Source organism: Culex quinquefasciatus, chromosome 1 (genome assembly GCF_015732765.1).
Source record: "Culex quinquefasciatus strain JHB chromosome 1, VPISU_Cqui_1.0_pri_paternal, whole genome shotgun sequence".
NCBI lineage: Eukaryota > Metazoa > Arthropoda > Insecta > Diptera > Culicidae > Culex > Culex quinquefasciatus.
The window spans coordinates 44030318-44057939 of NC_051861.1; the positions used below are offsets into that span (position 1 = coordinate 44030318).

Consider the following 27622-nt stretch of genomic DNA (forward strand, 5'->3'; position numbering starts at 1 on the left):
TTTGTTCCTAGTTCATTCCCATTTTTGTGAGCGCCAAAACTAGGCAAAATAAATAACAACGTTGATGGTGGGATGATGCTCAGCGTGGAACATAAAAAATAGATGTGAAAAATCGACAAAACATTCCTGTCCTTACCGGGTAGACAAAGTTCAATGGGTGTATTTTTGGTGGTGGCGGTGGAGTGCAAGAGATCGATTTGGAATCGCAAAAAATATGGAAAACTGGTTCTTATTGCTGCATGTCTTGGTTTCAACGGTATAACAGCCCCGTTGGAACTGAGGAAGTGACTGACACTGACAGCGAAACTTCTCAAATCAAAGTACAGTGGAATTGAGGAAAATTTTCAATTTTTATCGATGGCATAGGCCAATGAACTCATGTTGAATTAAATGTAAACATTTTTTGAACCGGATTTCTCATATCTAATAGAAATATTAAAACAAACAATAATATTTAGTTATGACTCAGTTCAAACGATTTTCTAAGAAAAAAAAATTAAGCCTGAGCATATAATGCTAAACTCGTTGCTTATCATGCCGGGAGTAAGCACACAAACACGACGAGTGGAGGTCCTTCCCGCAGTCGGTCAAGCTTGCAGGGATCTCTCTGGCCAAGCAAGTCGGACCGTTGGGCGGACATCGGGAGCGCGAAATATGGCTTCGAACACGCAAACTTTCGCTGTAGTGAAGTTTCTTCGAGACGAACAGGTATGTGCGATAGGGGCAACAACAGATTTTTTCTTGCTGGTTCAAACTACGTAAAGACGGTGTGAGGAAGTGAGTTGTGTGTCAAAAAGTAAAAAAAATAAAAAAAAAAATAATAATACGCATTTTCGTGAGTCGCGCTACTTTTCGATCCTTAGAGCAAGTTTTCATTTTCTAATTCTTGGATATATTTTTATTACCGAGTAAGTTTCGGAGTTAAAGTTGTTTGGAAAATGATCCGATTCATCAGCCCTGATAAAAGTGAATGATGCATTTTAAAAATTTTCGTTGGATATTATTCAAATGAAGCGAATCATTCCATGCTTTTTTCCATTTCAATTACGCAAGATACGAATTTCATGATACAGTACTTGTTCGGTAACTGGGCGTTGTTTAACTGGGCTGCTTTTTAACTGGGCGCTCGATAACTGGGCTGTAGCCCAGTTAAAAAGCAGACAAACGTCAACAAACCAAAATGACCGAGGGGTTAATGGATGCAAAAAGCATATTCAATAAATAAGAAAACTTTTTTCAAACTTTTTTCAAACTTTTGTTTAATTTCAAGTTACAATTAAAGAAAAATGAAAAGTATGCATTGTAAATAAATTTGAGTAACCTTTATTTTTATATTTCAACTTAAAATTTTATGCATCGGTGGTCCCCTCAACATTCACTCAAACCGCCAACCCATGTTCGTTATCTGGAAAACTATTCTAGAGAAATTTGCATCAAAACAATCCCTATTTGACCGCACCGCGCGCATGGTACATTACCCGTACGACGAAGACGGTCGACGGCGGCGCGGTAAACGACGGGGCTGGTCGTGGTCGGAACAACTCCGAGAGCACGACTTGTGGCTGGTTCCAGGCAGCAGTCTGAGCTCATTTTAAAACAACTTCTGTTGCGGTACGGTCGCCAAAGCCATTTTCACCGTTGCTAATTGGTCGTCGGTCGTGGTTCGGTTCGAAACGGTCCTGATTTATTTCGTAGTTTTTTCTTCTTGTTCTGCAGTTTAATTGTTTTAAATAACGCCGTTGGTCCTGTTGGTGCTGGTACAGGCTAATCAGTGTACATTTAGTGGATACGTTTTTCCGGCTATTCCCTACACTGTTTCCGTTGTCGTCGTCAACAGTTAAGATATCACACACAAGCTTGTGCCACAAAAAAAATTGAACAACCCGAAACAACGCCAAGATAAGCTTTAAGTAGTAGTACTTAGTATCAGTAATTAGTGAAAAGCAGGAAAAATAGAAAGAAGGATAAAAAATGGGTGCTCTGAAGAAAATGACATGTTGTGGTAGTATAAGTACTTTGTTTGCTGTACTTATTGTGCTATTTGGGGTCAGCTCGTCGGCTTTGACCACTTTCGGCAAATCCAACAACAATCAACAGGCTCCGCCACCGACGAGACCACCAGGTTTGTCCCATGGGATATCATTGTCATATCTAGAAGAGAGTGAAGAAAAAAGTTGATGTTTTCAGCGGGGGTGTTATATATTCTTCTCGCACATTTTGGCAAACTTGTTCCCTGGAACACAAACTATGAGCTCATGTAGGTTTTTTGTTTTACACGCGAAAAAACAATTGGAACGATGTTTCGGTCGCAGAAATTACAGAATTGTTCAAATCAAGTTGTGCGAAGTTTTTGGATCATCAAGACACTCTTACAAATCCCTGGAAACAAGAATCATCCCGATTGATTAAGTTACGCCCGAGAACCAGCGAGTTAAAGTTAACGTTTCAACTTTTTTCGGAGGCTTGGGCGTCCGTGTAAGTTAGACATGCGTTGGACGTTCCAGTGTTAAAACATTTGCTAAGCAATGTACTGCATACACGTTTATTTGAATTTAATGTAAAAAAAACTCTCAGCAATCGATTGCACCCAGGGCTGTGGAGTCGGAGTCGGAGCCGGAGTCGGTGGAGTCGGGTCTTTTTGGGGATCTGGAGTCGGAGTCGGAGTCGGAGTCGTCAAAACTCGAACAGCTGGAGTCGGAGTCGGAGCCGGAGTCGGCTAAATTTTATGAGCTTGAGTCGGAGTCGGAGTCGGAGCCGAAGATTTCTGATAACCCGGAGTCGGAGTCGGAGCCGGAGTTATCTTAAATTTAACAAAAAATATGTTTTTTTAATTGTTCAGTATTTCCTATAGAACAGCTTAATTTACAAAACAACTTATATTTTTAATTGATTTATCAGATGCCATTATGTATTTGAAGCTTTTTATTGTGATTGAAAAGCTCTAATTGTGTTATTACACTATAATCACTAAATGATAACCTCCTACCCAAGTATGTAGTATCATAATTCAAAAAATAATAAAAAATATTGATTATGTAGTCAGACTACATTTATGTGCCCTTTCAATTCAAATTTGACCCAATTTCATCCAGTTATTTCTGAAAAAAAAAAATACACACAAAGTCATCTTTTACCCCGATAGCGAATGTCTTAGAGGTTTTATGTTAAATCATTTTTTAGGAAAAAATTACGAGGTACATACAAAGATTATAAATAGTAATCACTGTTTTTGCAGATCGAAAAAGAGTCACTGACAGTTTAACTTTTGTAACAAAAAATCAACGATAATAACAATCTCTTACTTGAAACTCAACATGCGCATTTTGTTTTTAACTGAGTACAAGAAATCAAAGTGTTGCATTTAAAATAATTGAAACTAACAAAAAATGTCAAAAGAAGTTGCAACAAATTTGAAATAATCATTGATTGTTGATGTTGATGTTGAGTTTAGGTAAACTATTTTGATATCGTTGCAAATTATCGTTGAAAAAATCTCAAGAATTCAGTACAAAAATGAACTAATAAAAAAAATGTATAGAACAAAATATAGGATTTAAATTTATTTTTCAAATATTATAAATAAAAAAAACAGAATCAAAACATTATCCACTGGTACGAATTTTCTCATACTGTATGTCTCACGCCGATATGACGGAAAGTGATAATCATTGCAAATAAAAAAAAAATCAAACCATCCATTTTAACGACCCCCGGGTCTTTTGTGGTCTCTATTGCAAGTTTCTGCACGAACCTAGGAGTCCAAAGGCTTGAATGGGGAGAGCACCCAAACCTCTTTCTACTCCAAGGAACCTTCCACCCCAGTGTTTGAACTGACGATCTTTGGATTGCGAGTCCAACCGCCGCCAGCGATTCCACCGGAGTAGGCTTGGTTTGGTGTGTTGTTTGTACTTATGGCATGGAGACGACTCCTACACCTGGAAAGACTTAACGGCCTAACAACAACCAAGGCTGGGACCGACATTTTACTTCCTCATCCGATGGAGGGTTGGAGCAGATGAGAATCGAACCCAGAATCATCCGCTTACAAAGCGGGCAGCGTAACCATTCGGCCACGCACTGCCATTGCAAATCAATGTACCTTAAAAAAATGAAATATTTGTGACCTAGAAAATATTTTACTTGTGGATATTTGTTTTTATTATATTTTAAGTTATTTCATAAATTTTGATGGAGGCGAAAGATCATCTATAAAGCTTCGTTTTAGGTGAAGATTCATGAAGTATCGTGCACCTCCTTTTAAAGTATATAAAATTTTAAAATTAAAATAAATTTAAAATTTCCACGTTAAATCATTTTCCATGTCACAGATATTTGAAAAGGACATCTTAAGTATCCTTTCCACAAAGAAATTGTTTAGATACATTGACTGCAATAATAATCTCCTTCAGCCATGGCGTGATGGCCATGTACGTCTTAAAAAAAAAACAAAAAAAAAATGTTTCGTTTAAAATTGCCATTTAAAAAACAAGGTGCCTGTCACTGTGCTTCTTACAAATGTGAGCCTGAAAGTGAGCAAATTGAATTTTAATGTTCAATAGATCATTAAGGCCAGGTTTCTTTTAGTTATTCATTCAAAAATAACAATTTAATATTTAAATTTAAGGTTAAGCAAATAAATCCAAATTTACTTACAAAACTGTTCTTCTTAAGATGCCTCTAAAATTGATGATATTTTTTGATTTCTGTTTCCATAACGTATAAAACTTGTAGCCTAGAAACTTTTTCTCCGTTTATTTGCTTTACTTTACTTTTACTTAACTTATTTTTCTTGAGAAAAACATGACGCTTAGAGGGTATTTAAATAATTCTATTTATCAATATTTTAAAAATAATTAACCAATAATATGGATAAAAATAATTAACCAATAATGTGGAGTCGGAGTCGGAGCCAACCATTTGTTGAAAGCTGGAGTCGGAGTTGGAGTCGGAGCCGGCTAGTGTTGGTAGGCCGGAGTCGGAGTCGGAGTCGGAGCCAACCATTTGTTCAAAGCCGGAGCCGGAGTCGGAGTCGGAGTCAGCTAATCTGAGAAAGCCGGAGTCGGAGTCGTTTGAAATATGACCCGACTCCGCAGCCCTGATTGCACCTATCCGTTTTCCCGCATGTGCTAGTTCAAAGGATTAAAAAATGCATTTTAAAACTTCAAACGCAAAATTTACATATCTGGCAACACTATACGAAAATTTTAAGTACGCCATTGGATTCCACGTCAAAAAATCTTCAATTTTACTTACACAAAAGTTGTCTTCTCAATAAGTTTTCGGTTAAAAAATTCATTTTCAAAGTCATGTTTTTCAAAAATCTCAGAAAAAGAGGGGAGGTGCCACGGGTACGGGGTTGGACCAAAACTTTATGTCACAAAACTTGGGATTCTTTGCGTTTGAGACAAGGTGACGGTCAATGTCGGATGTTGCATAAGCTCTAAGAATGTGTCTTTCCAAAAATATTTGCTGTTTTATTGGTTGGAAAAAAGGAAAAAAAAAGCAACATCAAAGATTTAAACTGACTTGCCCCTGAAAGAAAATACAGCGTGCTTAAAACGGCCTTAAACAAGATTATTGCGTTTAGATTACCTTTGTTGTTGGTTGAAAAATAAGTTAAACAAAATGTTATGTTAAATTTACAAAATTTTAGAGAAAACAAGTTTGTGGCATTAATCACCGATGATAACAGTTTTTCACAATTCTCGTAATCGTGAATTAAGTTCACGAATGTGAGAACCACGAAGGAATTTATTCATGAGTATGATGCATTTGCACTATAAAGGTGAATATATTCCTCCGTGGTTCTCGCATTCGTGAATTTAATTCATGATTTCGAGAATTGATTTTTTCCGTGCATTCAGTCAACATAGCATCATTCCTCCTTAATATGTTTAATAAATTAAGCCGCATTACCAGAGCCGTACCTTGGGCTCTTGGCGAAGCATTAATTTGGCGCCCCACCCAAATTAACATGCATTTTGATAAATTTATGATAATTTTTAATGCTTGATACAATGAGTTTTGATTTTATAATTGCAAGGGAGGCCTGAATATGATGGTTAAAAAAACAGAAACACAGTAGGTTATGTTTAAATTTTCAAATTAATATGAGATAGGTTGAATTGAAGGCAGCAGGCTTAGCCGAATGGTTACGCGGTCCGCTTTGTAAGCGGATGATTCTGGGTTCGATTCCCATCTACTCCAACCTTCTATCGGATGAGGAAGTAAAACGTCGGTCCCGGCCTTGGATGTTGTTAGGCCGCTCCAGTGGAATCTGCTCCGGTGGAATCGCTGGCGGCGGTTGGACTCGCAATCCAAAGGACGCCACTTCGAACCCTGGGGTGGAGTAGGCGTATAAAGAGGTTTGGGTGCTCTCGCCAATCAAGTCTTGGGACTCCTTGGTTCGAGCAGAAACTTGCAATAGAGACCACGAAAGACCTGGAGGTCGTTAATGTGGATGGTTTGATTTTGAGGTTGAATTGAAAATTTAATGCAGGAATAATATGTTGACTGAATATTTTGTCAGATTTCATAGAATCGATAATGATAGCAGGATTTTATTTTTTTATTCATTTTTCAGATAAATGCACATAATTGAGTGCTTAATCATGATTAATCATGCCTGCAGAATTTTATCTGTTCTAGAATTAATTTGATTGTATAGCTGATTTGGCAATGGATTCCCTTTCGGTGTAGTTAGAAAAAAGAAAAAAAATAAAGCGTATAATTTTTCAACATACAGGGCAGCATAAAATTCGTTAAATTAAATCAAAATTGAATTGAATTCAACTAAAGATCATTCAATGTCTAGCGCAATTCAAGATGAAAGTTATTTTAATGCCAATAATAAGAGCATCGTACATTGCGCCCCAAAATCACTTTTTTTTTAATATTTTAATCCAAATAATCTATTTTATTTGAAGTTATACTTTAAATTCTGGTGCCCTTTCTATTTCAAATATTAATGAGGATTTTCTAAATGACATGGAAATTTTGTACAAACATCGATTTTGGCGCCTCCCAAAGGCTGGCGCCCTTGGCGGTTGCCAACTACGCCAACCCCTAGGTACGGCGCTGCGTTTTACTCATTTATCTTGATATTGTTTCCAGATCTTCAGTTTTTCTGGCTCATCAGCAAGGTATTTTGATAACCTATCCAATGATAGTTCGCATGATAGATTCGGACAATATGTCGGAGACCATGTTTCAAAAAAGTGTTTAAATAACACTAAAGTGCTCATAACTTTTGATACGGTTGTCAGTTCTCCAATCTATGGGACCCGTTGGAAAAATCTTTTGAATACCATTCTATAAATGTATAACATGAAGGGGTTTCTTACAAAACCCATCCTTTTTACAAACTTCCGGACTTTCCTCAAAATGGTTTTTAAGCATAGCTTTTGATGTGCTTTACTAAACTTCATAATTTTCAATTGGGTTTTATGGGGCCCCAATACGGATCGTATGGGACTAGATCAGTGAAAATCGGTTCAGCCTGTGCCGAGATAATTGAGTTGATTCTGAGTCGTAATATCAATGTAAGAAGTTCTAAATCATCATAATTAAAAGTGATGAACTTTATTTAATAAAAGATGGTAAATTGCATGATGAAAATATAAACTAGAAAATAAATTTAATAACAATTACTGTGTAGTCAATCTGTTCTATCAATCCAAGTTGCCTAACTCATGTGTTGTAATCCAAAACAAAATGCAATTTCCTGATGATTGTGATCACCAGAATCAATTGCATTGATGGCCATGGCTGGCGCCGCTGGCAATTCAAGCATTGAGCAATTAATTTCAATTATATCGCGACTCTTATGACCGCTTTTATGATGACTGACTCCGATCAGCTATATTAATTTGTTTTAGAATTCTATGGAGAACATTATTTAGGTGAAAAAATGGTCAAAAAAGAATAAGATCTTAAAAGAGCGGTTCATTACACTAACCATCTAACCACTCGTTAGCAAATTTCTGGACGTTACCTTCGCCCCTTAAAAGTTTTCCCAAGTCGTTGAATGAACTTCCGCCAGTTGCATTTCCGTTTTCAGCCAGCTAAAACGCACACCTCTGAACCAGGCAAAAAATAAAATTCTACCGATTTTAATCTGCACGAAGTCGTCAATTTGTCCTTCGTGGCAAATTTTTACGCTCATTAGTATTCATACCCGGGGCCAGTAGCGAGTGGTGAGCTGCTGCATTTAGCCCCGGGGGAAACAGGAAACCGTTTTCTTGGGCTTAAAGTGAGGGAACAATTTCCTGCCAACTTGAGTATTCGTCCAAGCCGCTAACGTATCTAATCGGAGACGGGCAGGTCGCTCTGAAATAGCACGTTTAAACGACTGTAAAGATGCTTGCGTGGACATTAGTTAGAGTCGATAAACTTGAAGATTGTCGCGAAATTGGGGTTTGTTGGTGAGCAAGTGTTGTTGTAAACAGTTAAAAGAAATTAGAAGAAATGGAAGAAAGGAGTATTATTAAAAGGTAACGTTCATTTTAAAAATAAAACTAAGAATTTCAAAACTCATGTCAAATTAGCATAAAAATTCCATAAAGAATCATTTCAGTTTATTGCAGTGAAGATTTTTTTTTCTATCCCATTAAAAACTCCTGCCACGAAGGTAGCGAAGGCCTTGAAAAAGTAGGGTAATTCTTTTGCGTGTTCTTTAATCCACAAATTATGGTGTCCAGTTCCAGGACTTCTCCCCCTTCTTACAGACGACCATGTGTGTTCTTTAGCTCGCACAATGACTTTTTTTTAGATCCACTTGTGTGAAGCTTAAGGTGACTCGGGGTAAACTGTTGTGCTATTAATATGTGCAAATTTTTGTGGCTCACTCATTAAGGTCTACTTACAAATTGTGTAATGCTTTTTTAATGAGACCTTTTACCCCACATTCCCAGAAGTTTCATTGAAAAAGTATCATGCTGGCGGTCAACCTTAACCGTGGATGATGTATTAAGCTTTCGTGTGTTTTGCCCTCCGTCGGCATTCGGCTTGGTAAAAGCCCTCCATGGGTGGAAAACATTTTGGGGTTACACGGCGCTGGTATTTGTTTACTAAAGTGAAAGATTTTTTTCCGTCTGGTGGGGGAACATTTTGTGGCATGCAACGATGGAGTGGTAATTGTTTTGAAAGTATTTTAGTAAATTTTTGGCAGACTTGAAGACTTGATTCAGTAGTGTTCTAGTAGTAATGAAAAACTAAACCAAACTTTTAACCATTAAAATGGTTAAAAAATTCAATCTTTAAGCCACGTGGTTTATGTACGAACCCTATGAAAACTGTACTGCTTTTGGGAATATCAATTCAGTCCGTTACCGGCAACTATCGACATTACCGACAACTGTATGATTGTATTAACTAAAAACTTTTTAGGACGATGATTGAATAAGCAACTTTTGATCGATAACACAACAGGTTATCACAAATCCGCATCCCTAAATCAATCTGTTTTCCTTAAAAAGCTTACTTACTTTCGTAAAATGTTCAAGACTTAAATGAAATCGTATTTTGAACACAAAATCTTGAGATAAAAAATTTCACCCAATACAGCAACCACAAGAAAAAAATCCGGGGCAAGTGTGCGCACCTAACAAACTTCGTCTGATTTCTACTGAAAATGAATGATTTTTCTTTCAACCTTGTTATCAAAAGGAAGCTATATGAATTGCATTCAGAACGTATTACCAGACTCTTTAAAAAAAAATTAAGTGGTTCGAAATATAGGCAAAATCTGTAAAAATTGCCCCTGCTTTGGGGCAAGAGTGCGCATTGGATATTATAATTTGTTAATGTATTATTTCACCTATTTTAGTTTAGGAGGTTGTTTATCAGTCAAAATACAACAAATTCCACTATAAATCAAAAAGAATTTTTTTGAAGAGAATTTTTGACAAGTAAGTTTAATGTTTCGATAGTTTAAAATTCTAAAAACAGCCATATTTTAGGTAACTGTGGTTTGGTTAAGCGTATTAGCAGAATGCATTACTATGAATACAAAGAGACGAGTTGCTCCTTTTAATTCCGCCATATTAAAAAAATATAGCGGAATTATAAAAAAACAACTCGTCTCTTTGTATTCACAATATTTTAGGTGATTTTTTTCCATGGATGTCATTTTTCCAACGTTTAAACATATTTTTGTTATGAATTAATCGATTTGAGCAACTTTTTTTCTCCATATAAAATTGTATGGGAAATGTAATTGCGCACACTTGACCCGTACACCTTTTTCATTTTTGAAAGTGTCGTAGCACAATTTAGAGCAACAATTCAGTAAATATATTTACACGACTCTACTAGTAATTACCTTAGTTTTTAAGCTGCATACTAGGTTCATTCAATTCAATTCAATTCGGTTTTATTGGTGAATAATCAAGAAACAATAAGTTGTTTTGAGGTACATAACCGAGTTTTGGAGTTACTTACAGCTGTGTGTTACATCATAACCCATTTTGGAACAGTTATTGCTTGTAAATAAAGGTGTCACCAAGAGTAAGAGAAAAATTAATAAAAAAAAACTTACTAGAATTGCAAGGGAAAGGGGATAGAAATGGAGAAAGCTTAAAACTAGATCACTGCGAGAGCAAAGAACTCTGACAGGGTAAAGAGACCTTCCCCGATAACTTCTTGCTGGGCCGTATTGCCTCTGCCGGCAGCGACCACGCTGGCGAACGATCGCCCCCATCCAGGAGGGAAGGCTGAGTTGTCCGCTGGAACCGTACGATGACCAGCTGCCGGCACGGTTACGTTTGTACTTCGCTGAGGAGGGTGGGACGCTGCTGCTTTCTTCTTTCTCTTTTCCTGCTCCTCGAGGTAGTTTTTCCGTGCGCTGCATCCACGGTAGTTGCTGGTATGGTTACCTCCACAGTTGGCGCACTTAATGCGCGCCTTGGTTTGCTCTGCCTTGTCCCCCAAGTCCGCTTTGCACGGCAGTGCACACGCCTCTGAGAGGTGTGATTCACCGCACTTCACATAGCGGGCGGGAGGTTGCAGTTCCGCGAGCCGTGGCCGAATTTCTGGCAACGGTGGCATTGTGCTGCGTCCGACGGTTTCTTTTAGCAGAACCGCCAGTTTACCCAAAACCCGTCCAACGCCTTAGTTCGCCGCAGGTCTTGAATCTTGACGGTGCCGCGGTCGAAGTACAACAGGTACAGGGTGTGTGTACCTGTGAATGTTGTCTTCCGCGAGAGGACTTTTATGTCACGCGGTGTTATGTCAGCACCCGAGAGGTCCTTCTTGTGGTCGGAGATCGGGCGGTCTTGGTACCCCTGCAAGACGACCTTTTTTCATTTTGCCGCTCAATTTATTTTATAAATATTTCATGAACAGCCTTAAGGGCCGGTCATAGTACTTTTTTAAAAAGCCGTCGCGGGCCGGATGAAATGGCTTCACGGGCCGGATGTTGGGCAGGCCTGATTTAACTCGATGGTTCCTGTGAAAACTGGAAATTCTCAACTTGAAAATCACTAAGCTTGCATGCGTTTGCTTAACATAAGATTTTATAGGTACCGTCAGTGGGGGTGTCTATGGGTAAAAAACGATACACCTCTCGTATTTCTTAACAACAAAAACAATTTCTTTTAACGTAGAATTGTTCTTAGGAGCAATTCTCTGAGATTTTGGTCATTCGATTTTTTTTTGTATTTCATAATCCGGCTGAAACTTTTTTGGTGCCTTCGGTATGCCCAAAGAAGCCATTTTGCATCATTAGTTTGTCCATATAATTTTCCATACAAATTTGACAGCTGTCCATACAAAAATGATGTATGAAAATTCAAAAATCTGCATCTTTTGAAGGAATTTTTTGATCGATTTTTGTCTTCGGGAAAGTTGTAGGTATGGATAAGGACTACACTGAAAAAAATGCTACACGGTAAAAAAAATAGTGATTTTTAATTTAACATTTTGTCACTAAAACTTGATTTGCAATACTATTTTTATTTTTTTTATTTTTTTATATGTTTTAGGGAACATAAAATGCCACCTTTTCAGAAATTTCCAGGTTGTGCAAAAAATCTTTGACCGAGTTATAAATTTTCGAATCAACACTATTTTTTCAAAAAATCGAAAAATTGGTCGCAAAAATTTTTCAACTTCATTTTTCGATGTAAAATCAAATATGCAATCAAAAAGTACTTCAGTGAAATTTTCACAAAGTGCACCGTTTTCAAGTTATAGCCATTTTAAGGTAACTTTTTTGAAAATAGTCGCAGTTTTCCATTTTGCACATAATTGCCAATAATTGAAAAAATATTTTTGAAATGCTGAGAAAATTCTCTATATTTTGCTTTTTTGAACTTTGTTGATACGACCTTTAGTTGCTGAGATATTGCCATGCAAAGGTTTAAACAGCAGGAAAATGAATGTTTTCTAAGTCTCACCCAAACAACCCACCATTTTCTAACGTTGATATCTCAGCAACTTATTGTCCGATTTTCAATGTTAAAATATGAAACATTCGTGAAATTTTCCGATCACCATTAGTTGCTGAGATATCGACGTTAGAAAATTGTGGTTTGTTTGGGTGAGACTTAGAAAACATTCATTTTCCTGCTGTTTAAACCTTTGCATGGCAATATCTCAGCAACTATAGGTCGTATCAACAAAGTTCGAAAAAGCAAAATATAGAGAATTTTCTCAGCTTTTCAAAAATATTTTTTTTCAAAAGTGGGCAAACATGTGCATAAATTTAAAAAAATGGAAAACTACGACTATTTTGAAAAAATCCTAAATATGACTATATCTTGAAAACGGTGCACTTTATGGAAATTTCATTAAAGTACTTTTTGATTGCAAATTTGATTTTACATCGAAAAATGAAGTTGAAAAATTTTTGCGACCAATATTTCGATTTTTTGAAAAAATGTGTTGGTTTGAAAATTCATAACTCGGTCAAAGATTTTTTGCACAACCTGGAAATTTCTGAAAAGTTGGCATTTTATGACCCCTAAAACATATCAAAAAACAAAAAAAAAAATAAAAATATTGTTTTTTTGCAAATCAAGTTTTAGTGACAAAAAGTTAAATAAAAAATCATCAATTTTTTTACCGTGTATCATTTTTTTCCAGTGTAGTCCGTATCCATACCTACAACTTTGCCGAAGACACCAAATCGATCAAAAAATTCCTTCAAAAGATACAGATTTTTGAATTTTCATACATCATTTTTATATGGACAGCTGTCAAATTTGTATGGAAAATTATATGGACAAACTAATGATGCAAAATGGCTTCTTTGGGCCTACCGAAGGCAACTAAAAAGTTTCAGCCGGATTAAAAAAATACAAAAATTAAAATTTTAAAACAAAAGACCGATTTCTTAGAAATCTTTTAGATAGTTTACTAACATGTTCCCAAAATATGGTGAAATTTATTGAACTTTTCCTTAAATGCCAATCGTTTGAAAATTGACCCAATCTCACCCCTTACATTGACATTGGGTGACATTGGGTCAAATGCAACTAAAATGATGCTCAAATACAAGTAAAACAACAGTGTTTCTTGTTCGAGGGAATCGAGATATTTTCAAACGGCTATGTTGCCGAGCTTCCGTGGCCGTGAGGTTACGGGTTTCGCCTTGCAAGCGGAAGGTGATGGGTTCGATTCCTGTCTAGCTCGGCAAAGTCAGATCCCTTCAAAGAGTAATTCTACTCACTGGGAATACTGACCGGTAGGGGATGGGTTTCGACTAGCAGCGTGCTGGGTTTCCAATCCAGAGGTTCGTGAGTTCGATTCTCGTACCGGGATGATGAAACATTTGGGTACTTTTCAAGTAATTAAAAAAAAATAATATGAAAAATTTGATTTTCGAGAGGTCATTCTTGGTCAAAAACGTACCTCAACTTTAGACAGCTGCCAAAATGAAAGGATTTGTTCTAGAAACGAGATTTTTTCAGCTAAGTCATCTTACGATGTCCACTTTGACCCAATCTCACCCCCAAAGACCCCAAGCTCTGTGAAATTTCCGTTTGATTTTGAAAAGTCTTCCCCTTGATAATTACACTGTTAGGGATCATACATAAACCACGTGGTCTATAAATTTGGAATTTTCAAGCTCCCCTCCGCGTGTTTATTTCCATACAAAATTTCAAATTTTTGTATGGAGCATGGTTTTTTGCTAGACCCCCCCCCCCCTAAAAAGGCCATGTGGGTTATGCACGAGCCCTTACAGTCGATGTAATCAAATCTTATTGAAATGTCCCCTTGCATCGTACATGTTTTCGTCACTAATTTCCGACTGTAAAAAATGATTGCCTGTTAACACCACATTGGTTGTGCCTAAAAGAAGCAAAGCGTCACATTATAGGCCAATTAAAAACATGCTTATCGTTTGTTTGTGATTAGAAAAACAATTCAACAATTCAAAAGTATGGTAAATAATATAATATTCTACTATTTAACATTTTTATTTATCATGTTATGGTTGACAATATAATTTATGGAATAGCTATTTTAATAAAAAAAATCGGCGCCTATAAAACCACTTTCCTGGCTGAAAAAACGTCATGATTGAAAAGCTACAGATTTTTATCCGTAAAAAATGAAGTTACCACGCCATAAAACGTTGCGTCTATGATTTATGGGCGTTCCATGCTCAAGTCAACAGATTTGTTCGCTAGCATTGCCAATGGGATGGGATTTTTTTGGTTTGAATTAATAACCTATAGAGTGGACAAAAAGAAGCGGAAAATGTGTTTAGGGCGACCATAAACGCGTTTGATTGATGGAAAGAAAACGTACGCGTGTAGTATAGGTTTGACATTTTTTTACTCTGTCGTTTCTTGACTTTCGTGAAACATGATGGAAAGTACATTAACGTTTGATCTTTCAGGTAATCTGTAAGGTCAATCGTTTGATAAGCTGAAAATTTCAGCAAGTTTCAATAGTTTTTTTGTTTAGCTTGTTCGTGGCATTTGAAAATAAACTTTTGACATTTAATTAGTGTTTGCTATAGTTTGAAAATGGGAAAAAGTTGTTTATCTTGGCAATTTAATCTATTGCACAAAACAGTTATTGCAGTTGAAAGTCTACTATATCGTGTGCCTAAAACAACCTCCACGTAATTAGCAGTCCGTTAGTTATGAGAAGCCAAATACAACTTCCTGGGCCGCTAGCAAAACTGCTCGTGTACTCGAACATTAGACGGCTTATCTTTGCCTTTGATTTAATAACGCCAACGTTTTTTAAAAGCACCAAACTCTTACTCCTTTCTCGTTTTTTTGCCCCCCACAATTTCTTCCAGTAAAAGCCAAAGAATGCACCAGTCACGCGGATTGCGCCACGATACAGAACACGAGTTGTGTCCCGGCCGCGGACAATCGCATGCGATGCCTTTGCGGAGACTCGGAGGCGCCCGTCAACGGTTACTGCCAGGCCAAATTTAAGGGTAAGTACCTGCCCTTGAAGGATTTGGAAGGGATGATGAGGGGGGGTGATTGAGCTATTTGGGAGCACATCAACGAGAAATGAGCTGCTGACAGGAAATTGGCACAATTTCCTTTAGGAGTTTTTTGAATATTTAGGGGAGAGTGGGGAGACTTGATCCCCTTTTTTGTATCGCACAAAACTCTGTCAATTTCTCACAAAACTATGATCTTTTTGCATGAATTGAAAGCTTAAAAATTCAACTGTGTTTGGCTGATAAGGGTATTTCACCAGATAAACTCTTCGAATCATGCCAAGTGTTTTAAAAAAATATTTTAAACCGGCATTTTCAAAATGTTGGGGGTAATTTGATCCCCCTTTCATCATTTTGAAAAAATCTTAAGCAAAATGTTTCTTATTCATCCAAACTTTTAATTTTTATAAGTTACAGCAATTTCACATTAAACCTGTACGTTTGTGTTAAAAATATAACAAGTTTGGCATGCAAAATATTTAAAAACTTGAAATTTTCTTTTTTAGACCAAAATTGAGCATGTTTACAAAAGCTGGTAATTTTTGTTTACAAAACTTTTGAAAAATGGTTCAAACTGCAGTAAGTTATGTACAACTATACTAAAGGAAACTATGTACGAAAACCCAGCCCAATTATTTAATCTTGAGGCTAATTCCAGTGACTGTAAAAATGCAGGAATCTAGTCTCCCTAAACGCATTTTTTTAAACAATTGATTGTAAAAATAGTATGACGATAAATTTAACGTCAAATGCGTAAGGGTTTTGGAGTTGATATGTTTATCAAACAATTCATGTATAAAAAATATTTTTTTTGAATAATTTTTGAGTGTTTTCCAGACTTATCAAAACAAAGATAAAAGATCTCTTGGAAGTTTTTTGCAGCACTTTTTAGAAAAATGTGTGTAACTCAATCTAAACATTTTTTAATTTTTTTCTTTGTTTTCTACAATGAGTTTTAGTCAATTTCGCACAACTTTCTAGAACAAAGCTAAATGTTTTACCCAAATGCTGACGAGATACAGGCTTGGGATCAAGTGTCCTCGGGGATCAAGTCTCCCCACTCTACCCTATGTTGTTCATAATAACTAGACAGATATTCTGCCGTTTTACGGCGATATGATGTATACGCCATTGAGGTGATTTTGCTCTAGACACGATTTTTTGTTTTTGTTCATTTTTTCAATTTAAAATGACTAATTTAAAGTCTGCTCTGTAGAAACTGTTAAAAAGTACAATAAAAATGTGACCCCTACAAAATTTCTTGTTTTTTCCTATTCTCTACGGTTTTAAACCACAAACATCATTTGGGCGAAAAAATAGCAATAAAAAATCATTACTTTTCCTTCCCAATGATGTATGTATACATTGCTCGATCAAGGCAGGCTATATTTTTTGGACCAAATATTTTGAAAGCTGAGCGGATCCCTTAATGCATTGCCCACGTGGATACTTTAAGAGGGGGGAGGGTATTAAGGGAGCGTTCTTTTATTACGTAACGCAGTTGGTGGGAAGGGGGTTGTCGGAGGCCGTGTTAGGGTCCATACAACATTTTTAAAATTTGTATGGAAATTTTGTTACGAGAGGGGGAGGGGGTATTAAAACCCGATTTTTTGCGTTACGTAATAAAAGAATGCTCCCTTAGCGATTGTCTACGCTCCATAAAAACATTTTTTGCATGAACAATTGTCCGCAAGGGAGGTGGATGGGTCTAGAATTTTCAAAAAAGTGTCTACGTGGATATGGATAAGGTGTCATCCATTAAGTAAGTAACATTAAAATCAGTCAAAATTTACTCCACCCCCTTTGTCACGATTTCCCTATGCTTTTAAAACGCAATGTCATGCTTGCTCCCCTCTTCCGTCAGAACGTGACGTACTTTATGGATGACGCCTAATGGACGTCCCCTCAAAAATTAAATCGAAATAATGTAATAAAATATTGCCCAGTCTTGATTTGGTCCCAAAAACCTCAAATCAACATTCAAACAGTATTGAATTTGACTGATATCAATTTTCAATGTATACATACATCATGATGAGTAAAATTGGCGTATACATCATTGTTTGTTTGTTTAATAAAATGGGCCCCAGAGCAGTTTTTTGAAAAATTCTTTCGTCAGGACGTAGCTTTTAACATTCTTTATCAGACTGAACAATAATATTGAAAATGTCCAAAATGGCGTATACATTATGATGTAACAAAACCACACTTTTTGCGGGCATTTCAGGGGATGATCCCCTAGGTGTACTGAGTCAGAATCCCAAATATGAGCTCGATTGGTTGCGACAGGACCTGGCGCTCCGGCTTTTAAGTTTAAATGGGGTTTTATCCTGTTTTGGTTTTGGTTTTTGTCCTTTTTGAGCCCTTCAACGATTTTTGGATTTTTCAAAAACCTCATGAGCTTATAGTTTGTGTTCCAGGGTACAACTTTGCCGAAGACTGCGAAGAGATTTGATCGCTCAGAAAAATGGTACAGAATTTACAAAATCTTTTCTATTGTTTTTCTGATAACGTAAAACATGTTCTGGCAACACTCGCTTTTGATGCGCACTTTCGGCAAACTATGCAACGCATGCTACGGTGCGTCGCGATGCGTCGGCATGTATTTGTCCAGCGTCGTGTTGTTGTTTTTGTTGTTGTGATTGTTGAGATCGAAAGTTCTTATGGAACTGCAAGAAGCTCTCCGGTTGACTCTTAGGGTTCAGTTGGATGCCCAGGCAGAACCGATTCTAAGCCTTGCTCGAGTGCCAACTAACGCGGCTGTCTTGAAAGCGCTTTATTACGCACGGATGTTGTGTGCATTTTAAATATTCCGTATTCCGGAAGGTATTTCGAGAGACACGCATTTTAGTGAGAGTTTTCACTTGGCAATAAAATCGGTCATAAACAAATTAATGTATTTCATTGACAACATTAGTAAACACTATTTTCATACAGCAGACTTCTCTGGCTAGAAATTTGGCGAATTCATTAGACACCAATTGCTCTATGTTCGAGCATAGGTTCGCTAACATGTCCCCCAGCACCACAATTGGTCGCGACGAAAAAGATCCACACGGAGACAGGACCAGGTGGGCTTAGAACTAAATCCTGCGATTCACTGCCAAATAGAATACCGGAATCTACGACAGATTAAAAGAGCAGCACCGGTGATCAAATCCTCCGGCACCATCGAAAACATAAGCACAACATCCAAATAAAGCATTTTCTTTCCATGTGTCAAACTTTGACCGTTGTACGCTGGATGTTTTCTCGCTGCTTTAGTTACGACACCTGGCTCTGGACGCGCGCGTTCAAAGAAAGTGTTGCCAATACTAATCAAACAAATTAATGGCAAAAAGTTTTTTTATTTTCAAACCATTGTACACCATATTCTTGATTTACACAACGAAATGGGGGTGTTTAAATCGAGAATCGTTTAAAAAAACAATTTCCATGACTTAAATTGAGAATATGACTTAAATTAAGAATATTTGGTATTTCGTAACTTTTCGGAGAATTTTCAAAATGTATCAATTGTATTTTGTTAAGAAATGTTATTAAAACATTTTATCATAGTTTTGGAACACCTGGGATGTTCTAGTCCATCCGAAACTTCCGCAAATGTTTTGCAACAGGCTTACCAAAGAAACAAGTAGAAACTTGAAGATTTTGACAACGGATCCTATCCAGACTGCTTAAGTGAGTGTGGTAGGCTACAGATCATTATTGTAACAACGTAACGTCATGATTCGAAATCCGGACACTTAGTACCATATTATTTTTGTTATAGCTGGCAAAAAATCATGAAATAAGTTGGAAATGTAGAAATATCATCAGGATTTAGTATAAACAGTCAGTTTCAAGAAAATGCATGCAAAATATGTCTTTTCTAACAATTTTTCATCGGAATTTGAAAATTAAAATGACTTGTTGTGCTTCGAATCCCGGACACTGTTAAAAGCTGATTCGAAATCCGGACACTTTTGCTTCGAATTCCGGACACTCGATTTTGCTTATAAATCGCACAAATTTGGACTGAAATGTTAGTGAATGGCATTTTTTAGGTCTCAAATAAGCTGTTAACATCAAAACAATCGATAGTTTATATAAAAATGGCTAGGATTTAAGAAAATCAAAAACATAAATTTCTGCTTTGCCTTCCCAGTGCTTCGGACGCCTATGAAATATTTCCGTTGAAATGTTTCGCATTTTTGGTAAACTTATAATTTTATTTTATTTAATTGTTTTGGCATTAACTACAGCGTTCAAACAAACTTTAAATGAAAGTTAATGTTAGAATTCATCAAATAACACAGTTTTGACATTCATAATGCGAACTTATATCAAAATAATTAATAAAACAAGTTGAAGTGTCCGGGTTTCGAAGCGTCCGGGAATTCGAATCATGACGTTATTGGGATGATCTGGGTTATCCAAGAACTCCTTGGAGTTAAGATCTGTGGGTCTACCGCCGTAACAAGCAAGAGGTCGACGATTTTTGACCCCGGAACATATCCGCATAGCTTCAGTGAGTATGGTAGACTACTTTGATGGGGTGTTGGGATGTGTTTGGATGTCCTGGGTCATCCAAAGACTTCCTAGAGTTAAGATCTGTGAATCTACCGCCGTAACAAGCAAGAGGTCGACGGTTATTGACCCCGGAACATACCCGCATAGCTTCAGTGAGTATGGTAGACTAGCTTGCTGATGTGTTGTGATGTTCTGGGACATCCAAGGATTCCCTGGAGTTAAGATCTGTGGGTCTACCGCCGTAACAAGCAAGGGGTCGACGATTTTTGACCCCGGAACATATCCGCATAGCTTCAGTGAGTATGGTAGACTACTTTGCTGGGGTGTTGGGATGTGTTTGGATGTCCTGGGTCATCCAAGAACTTCCTGGAGTTAAGATCTTTGGGTCTACCGCCGTAACAAGCAAGAGGTCGAAGATTTTTGACCCCAGAACATATCTGCATAGCTTCAGTGAGTATGGTAGACTAGTTTGTTGATGTGTTGGGATGTTCTGGGACATCCAAGGACTCCTTGGAGTTAAGATCTGTGGGTCTACCGCCGTAACAAGCAAGAGGTCGATGGTTTTTGACCCCGGAACATATCCGCACAGCTTCAGTGAGTATGGCAGACTAGTTTGCTGATGTGTTGGGATGTTCTGGGACATCCAAGGACTACCTGGAGTTAAGATCTGTTGATCTACCACCGTAACAAGTCAGAGGTCGACGGTTTTTTACCCCGGAACATATCCGCATAGCTTCAGTGGGTACGGTAGACTAGTTTGCTGATGTGTTGAGATGTTCTGGAACATACAGGGACTTCCTGGAGTTAAGATCTGTGGGTCAACCGACGTAAAACGCAAGAGGTCGACGTTTTTGACCTTGGGAAATATCCGCAGAGCTTCAGTGAGTTTGATAGACTTCTTTGCTGTTATGTGAACATCTCGTTCCAGAAAGTTCTTGTTACATCCCTAGACCCTCGTGTTATAACTCAATGGAGTTCTTGGAAGACCCAAGACAGTCCAAAACATTAGCAAAGTAGTCAACCATACTCACTAAAGTTATGCGGGTTTGTCCCAAGGTCAAAAACCATCGATCTCTATTTTGTTACGGCGGTAGACCCACAGATCTTAACTCCAGGTAGGCCTTGGATGTCCCAGAACATCCCAACACATCATCAAACTTGTCTACAATACTCACTGAAGCTATGCGGATATATTCCGGGGTCAAAAATCGTCGACTTCTTGCTTGTTACGGCGGTAGATTCTCCAGGGAGTCCTTGGATGTCCCAGAACATCTCAACACATCATCAAACTAGTCTACCATACTCACTGAAGCTATGCGGATATGTTCTGGGGTCAAAAATCGTCGACCTCTTGCTTGTTACGGCGGTAGACCCACAGATCTTAACTCTAAGGAGTTCTTGGATGTCCCAGAATATCCCAACACATCAGCAAACTAGTCTACTATACTCACTGAAGCTATGCGGATATATTCCGGGGTCAAAAACCATCGACCTCTAGCTTGTTACGGCGGTAGACCCACAGATCTTAACTCCAGGGATTCCTTGGATGTCCCAGAACATCCCAACACATCAGCAAACCAGTCTACCATACTCACTGAAGCTATGCGGATATGTTCCGGGGTCAAAAATCGTTGACCTCTTGCTTGTTACGGCGGTAGACCCACAGATCTTAACTCCAGGAAGTTCTTGGATGTCCCAGAACATCCCAACATATCAGCAAAGTAGTCTACCATACTCACTGAAGCTATGCGGATATATTCTGGGGTCAAAAACCGTCGACTTCTTGCTTGTTACTGCGGTAGATTCACAGATCTTAACTCTAGGAAGTCTTTGGATGACCCAGGACATCCAAACACATCCCAACACCCCAACAAAGTAGTCTACCATACTCACTGAAGCTATGCGGATATGTTCCGGGGTCAAAAATCGTCGACCTCTTGCTTGTTACGGCGGTAGACCCACAGATCTTAACTCCAGGGAGTTCTTGGATGACCCAGATCATCCCAATACGTTGTTACAATAATGATCTGTAGCCTACCACACTCACTGAAGCAGTCTGGGTAGGATCCATTGTCAAAATCTTCAAGTTTCTACTTGTTTCTTTGGTAAGCCTGTTGCACAACATTTGCGGAAGTTTCGGATGGACTAGAACATCCCAGGTGTTCCAAAACTATGATAAAATGTTTTAATAACATTTCTTAACAAAATACAATTGATACATTTTGAAAATTCTCCGAAAAGTTACGAAATACCAAATATTCTTAATTTAAGTCATATTCTCAATTTAAGTCATGGACATTCTATTTTTAAGTCATGACTTAAAAAAAGTTGCGTAAATCGAGAATCGTTTAAAAAAAGGTGACTTAAAAAAAGAATATGGTGTACAAGCATTACTAATTATCAAATCTCTTCGCAGTCTTCGGCAAAGTTGTGCCCTGAAACTCATACTATAAGCTCATGAGGTTTTTGAAAAATCCAAAAACCGTTGAAGGACTCAAAAATGGCAAAAACCAAAACGCACCGATTTTACGGGTTAAATTCCATTTAAACTTAAAAGCCGGAGCGCCAGGAGCTCATATTTGGGATTCTGACTCAGTACATCTAGGGGATCATCTCCTGAAATGCCTGCAAAAAAGTGTGGTTTTGTTACATCCTAGTATACATCATATCGCCGTAAAACGGCAGTATTGTAGACCGAAAAATGGGTAATTCTCCACCAACTCACACAGCAGTTGCACCGACCCCTCTTCGATTTGCATGAAACTTTGTCCCAAGGGGTAACTTTTGTCCCTGATCACGAATCCGAAGTCCGTTTTTTAATATCTCGTGAAGGAGGGGCGGTACGACCCCTTCAATTTTTGAACATGCTAAAAAATACGTGTTTTTCAATAATTTGCAGTCTGAAAAGGTTATAAGATGAACATTTGGTGTCAAAGAGACTTTTATGTAAAATTAGACGCCCGATTTGATGGCGTACTTGAAATTATTTGGAACATGTCTTTTTGAAGGAAATTTATTGTACTTTTCAAATCTGCATTAACCCAGAGGGGTCATTTTTTCATTTAAAACAAAAAAATTTATTTTAAAATTTCATGCTTATTGTGACTTTGAGCAATTCCAGTTCAAATCAGGAATTTTTCTGGTACTTTATTACCCGACCCTCTCTGATTTAAATTTTGTAGACATGTTATCCTGTCTACATGTTGTGCATATGGAGCCAATTGTACTCGAAAATAACATTTGAGAAGGGCGTAAGTTATTTAAATATTTTTGTATTTTGCAATTTAAAAATCACTGTATCTCAAAGCCGTTGCATCGTATCAAAAAGTGGTCAAAGACAAACATGTGGGAAATTGGACGGGCTTTCTGAAAAAAAAATACACTGAAATAAAAATACACGCCACTTCTATGAGATTTTTAGATTTTTAAGTTTGAAAGTCAAATTTTAAGTTGATGTCACGATTTTTTTCGCTCAAAATTTTTGAGAAAATATCCTAAGATGTTACAAAAAGACTGACGAAAAATGCAGATTGCTATGTCTCTCCTAAAAAAATACAAAAATCATTTACTAAAACTGTTTTTATGAAATGTGGTCTAAACGTCAAAATTTTTAAAAACCAGTAGTGGGGATCGATTCTCCAGACAATTTTACTTAATAGTCTTCATATTGACCATTGTCCTATGTCCAATCCTTGGAAAGATACAGCGGTTTAAAAATGTAAATGTCGTAAAATAGGTTTTCTGGTGGTTTTTGTTAATTTATATATGACAGACTTGATTTTTCAGTCTCGTAAATATTTTTACCGGAAAGCTCGTCCCATTTCCCATAAGTTTGCATTTGACAGTGTGCTTCCGGCACGATGCTGCGTGAGTTGGTGGAGAATGACCCATACAGTAGCATATAACTGTAAAACATTATAAACCATTAATGGATACTTTTTGCTTCATACCTATGAAAAAATTGTAATCTTAAATTTTAACACTTTTGACGTTCTGTGAAATTTTGTGTTTTCGAATAATGATCCCCGTGGAAATTGCTCTCTCCTGTGGAAACTTAAAAGATTTACAAGTTTTTATAATTATTTGATCATCAATGAATCTTGGGACTTTGAAACTTTGATGGGGTTTTCAAACTGTCTTAGAATTAAAAGCATCTTGTGAATCTGTTAAACATTACTAGTTGCATGTTTGGCATGCACACATTCGAAAGACAAGTTAAAGAAAATGTATAGAACTCTTTTCTCCGAGGCTCGTCACGCGGCAAGTGTTGGCATACATTTCCAGATATTAGTCAGGTTTCACAAGTTTCACATGGTGTCTGCCGAAAAAAACATGGCCCAGAATTTGATATGCATCGCGTATCCGTACATGTAATGGGAAGTTGTAGTTGGTGCTTGAAAGCATCAGCATGCGATGCAGGTTAGCTGGTTTGACTTGATGGGTGTTGTTTCGTTTCTCACCTGTAGTTGAACTTAATATTTGGTGCATGCCTTGTGGGGTAATCGAAAGCGTAAATTTTTAAAAATGTTAGTTTTTCGATAATTTGATATCCTGCCATTAGGAAGGCTGCTTTTGTATGCAGAGTATATTTATTAAATTTAAACTTCTTCGAATTTAGAAATCATTGTTACACTAGCATATCAAACCTGCAAATTGCTCGTAATTACAGTGAGGTCTATTTTCGCTCGGCTCGCTTGTTGCATGGGCCACTTTTTGCTTTTAACCCGATAGCATCACCGCCGCCGGGGCCACAGAACCAACCGGATTCTGACCATTCATCGTTCACCTTCACCTCGTCATTTCCGCTCCAAGGCCCGTGGAGGGAAGTCCTTCTTCACGTCACGGAACGGCAGGGGCTCAAAACGCAGCCAAATTCGCCCAGTTCCAAGACCGTTTCCTTGCTGTTCTTCGCTACTAGCTTTTCTTCTTCTTGCGGGAGGGCGGGAGTGACCTTTTCGGCTGACCACCCATTTCCGCTTTCTTACGGTGGTTAATTTCCGATTTCCACGCGTGTAGTGGCCACCAACTGAAGCCATGAGGGAGAGATATTCATCGAATGACGTGGTGGCCGCGCAAACAGATATTGTACTCGCCAGTCACGTGGTCAGCTCGGCAATTTGGTTACCTAAAGGTCACTAAATTTATTGCTTCCTAACCGGTTCCGTGCCGACGGGAATACATTGTTTTCGGTAATGAAAATTGCTATGTTTTTGAACGATTAATCAAACTTCACAGTGGACCAATTTAATGACCGAATCCCATTGAAAATGGCTAAAACTCCCATACAAACTTGAGATGCTTAACAATGTGTCATATGTTGGTTATTGTGGAACAAAACTAATCGGCATTTGTGACTTTTCACAGGATTGCGGCACCTCTGCACGGACACCATGCAGTGCGACATCGGGATGCTGTGCGCGGTTGAGAACGTCACCAAAACTACAACCCTCGTGACCAGCAAGACCTTCATGACGAGCAGCATGCTGAACAACACCAACAACTACAAGATGTGCCTCTGTGACAAGGAACTCGGTTACATGGAGGACAAACATGACCCAGGCCACTGCAACGGAGCGATCGCCCTGATCCTGTCCGGGACGTTGGTTCCGCTGCTGACGGTACTGGTTGGATCTACGATAGCTAGAAAACCGCTCAACGATTGGGCCACAGGCTTTTAAGCAGCAATGTGTACTTCTAGGTGGATAAGTTTTATGTGCAAGGGACTCAAAAATTTTAATCTGATTGTTTATTATGCTAATAATAATCTTATTTACACAATAAGCTCTAATAAATATAATGTGATTTACAAAAAAATGTGCTAAGAAGTCAAAATTGCAGTGCAAGTTGTTGCCTTAGAATTAAATAAAAAAGCAATTTTATGTATCTGTAACGCTATACAAATCTATGCAAAGCACCAAATCAAAATCTAGAGCTAGCCAAGTCATTTATACACTATACAACTGTCTTATATGTATCAGCCTGAAGATCGTCAATACTCGGATTGTTAACATCCGATCTAGTAGTAAGAACATGTATTTAAAATACTTTACAGTTGAAATAATTTTTAAAATCTGCACAACACAAATGACAAACAAGGATCATAAAATGATCTACGTGGAAGAATTACTTACAACAAATTAACGTCAAATCGTATTCTGAACCAATGGTAAGCAGCTATTCCCTACCGATAAAATCTTCAGACAACCTTTCGAAACCAATACATATCACTGAAGAGTGCTTTCAAACGAATTTTCGATGTTAGATGTACGGAATCAACGAGACACATTATAATCTGGTAAAAGTATTTGTATGGCACTTTTTATTCAATATTGATATCGTCAATGATAAACGTATGGTATAAGATTGACATTACTTTATTTTTCTTCTCATAATGAAATCATATTACTTTTATCAAAAGATAGTTATAATGTGTAGGCTGTTAGTGACTAACAGATACTTGATAGACTTAAATGGACATACATATCATCGCTTTAGTGCAGAAAACAAAAAGGATACCAATAAATTCGGCAGACAATTCAGAATAAAAGCGTTTTAAATTAGTTATTTTTTTTAAACATCACTGCCTGAACCTCGGCATGAACTGATTTGTGTTTAACAACCATGAATTCATTATTGTTTCCACAAGAAGTATCTATGTTATAGGTACATACTATTAATGCATATTTTACCTGGCAAATGAGGCTGAAGTGCCAAACCTGTTGGCCATACGTGCTATCTTAACACACTAGAGCAGGGGTGCTGAAAGATTTTGAGTGGCGGAAAAAATTTGAATTTCTTGTGGGCCAGCATCCATAGCATCCGAATATGAGTCCGGTCTTGATATAGCTTGAAAAGTGGATTTTTGAAATATCAAAATCCAAAAAAATGATTTTTTTCCATAATAATTCCCATACAAAATTGAATCGCTTTGCGCAATGTGGGACTTAACCAATCATTCCCAAACTTAAGGGAGTTGTTCAGGACCCCAAAAGGATCTAAAAAGTTGTTGTGCTCACTTAATTTGGAAAACTTTATTTTTTTCCATACAACCACATTACACCCTAATACGCCTTGCTGTTCCCCTAGTTGCTAATTGATTATCTTTTTATTCCGGCGACTGATAAAATTTTTGATAAAGTTTTTCAATGGCATCTGTTGGTCTGTGTTTCAATCTTCATAGAAAGCTACACAGCATTCAATTGTTACAACAAAAAGTATTTCCCTACTCTCTGGTTACAATCTTGGTTACAATTCTAGATTAAGTCCAGCCGGTGTAGCTTCGATGCTACGCGCTTGCTCTCAAATGAGGAAGTGTAGGTTTGATCCTTGGCTGGTACACAACTAACTATATAAACAGTATGATATAAAATTATAACAAGTTATCCGTGCCCATGTTCACGATGAAAACCCCCATGTCCTAATGACAGAAACAATGCATAATAATTACTAAATAATGATTATAACATAGTTTCATTCAATACCAGTACATATATGATATACTACTAATTCTAGATTAAATTTTCAAAAGGTCCTATTTGAATAGGAAACCCATGAGGGATAGGTGGTTTTGAAAAGTGAATCTAGAATTGATAGATCTTTTTCAAATCCAATACAACACCTACAATAAATTATATTTTAAAATAAAATCATTAATTGCAAATAAAGTCGTTCGTAAAATTAACAAAACGAAGATACATA

At 37.4% G+C, this 27622-nt stretch overlaps 1 protein-coding gene across 1 annotated transcript; it reads left to right on the forward strand.

The window, feature by feature from the left end:
* Nucleotides 1-1576: 1576 nt before the first annotated feature.
* LOC6033684 lies at nucleotides 1577-26473 on the forward strand. The gene is made up of 3 exons (XM_001844058.2): nucleotides 1577-2122; nucleotides 15257-15400; nucleotides 25289-26473. Exons 1-3 carry the CDS (start codon nucleotides 1972-1974, stop codon nucleotides 25600-25602), a joined length of 609 nt encoding a protein of 202 aa, XP_001844110.2. The 5' UTR covers nucleotides 1577-1971; the 3' UTR covers nucleotides 25603-26473.
* The last annotated feature ends 1149 nt before the right edge of the window (nucleotides 26474-27622 follow it).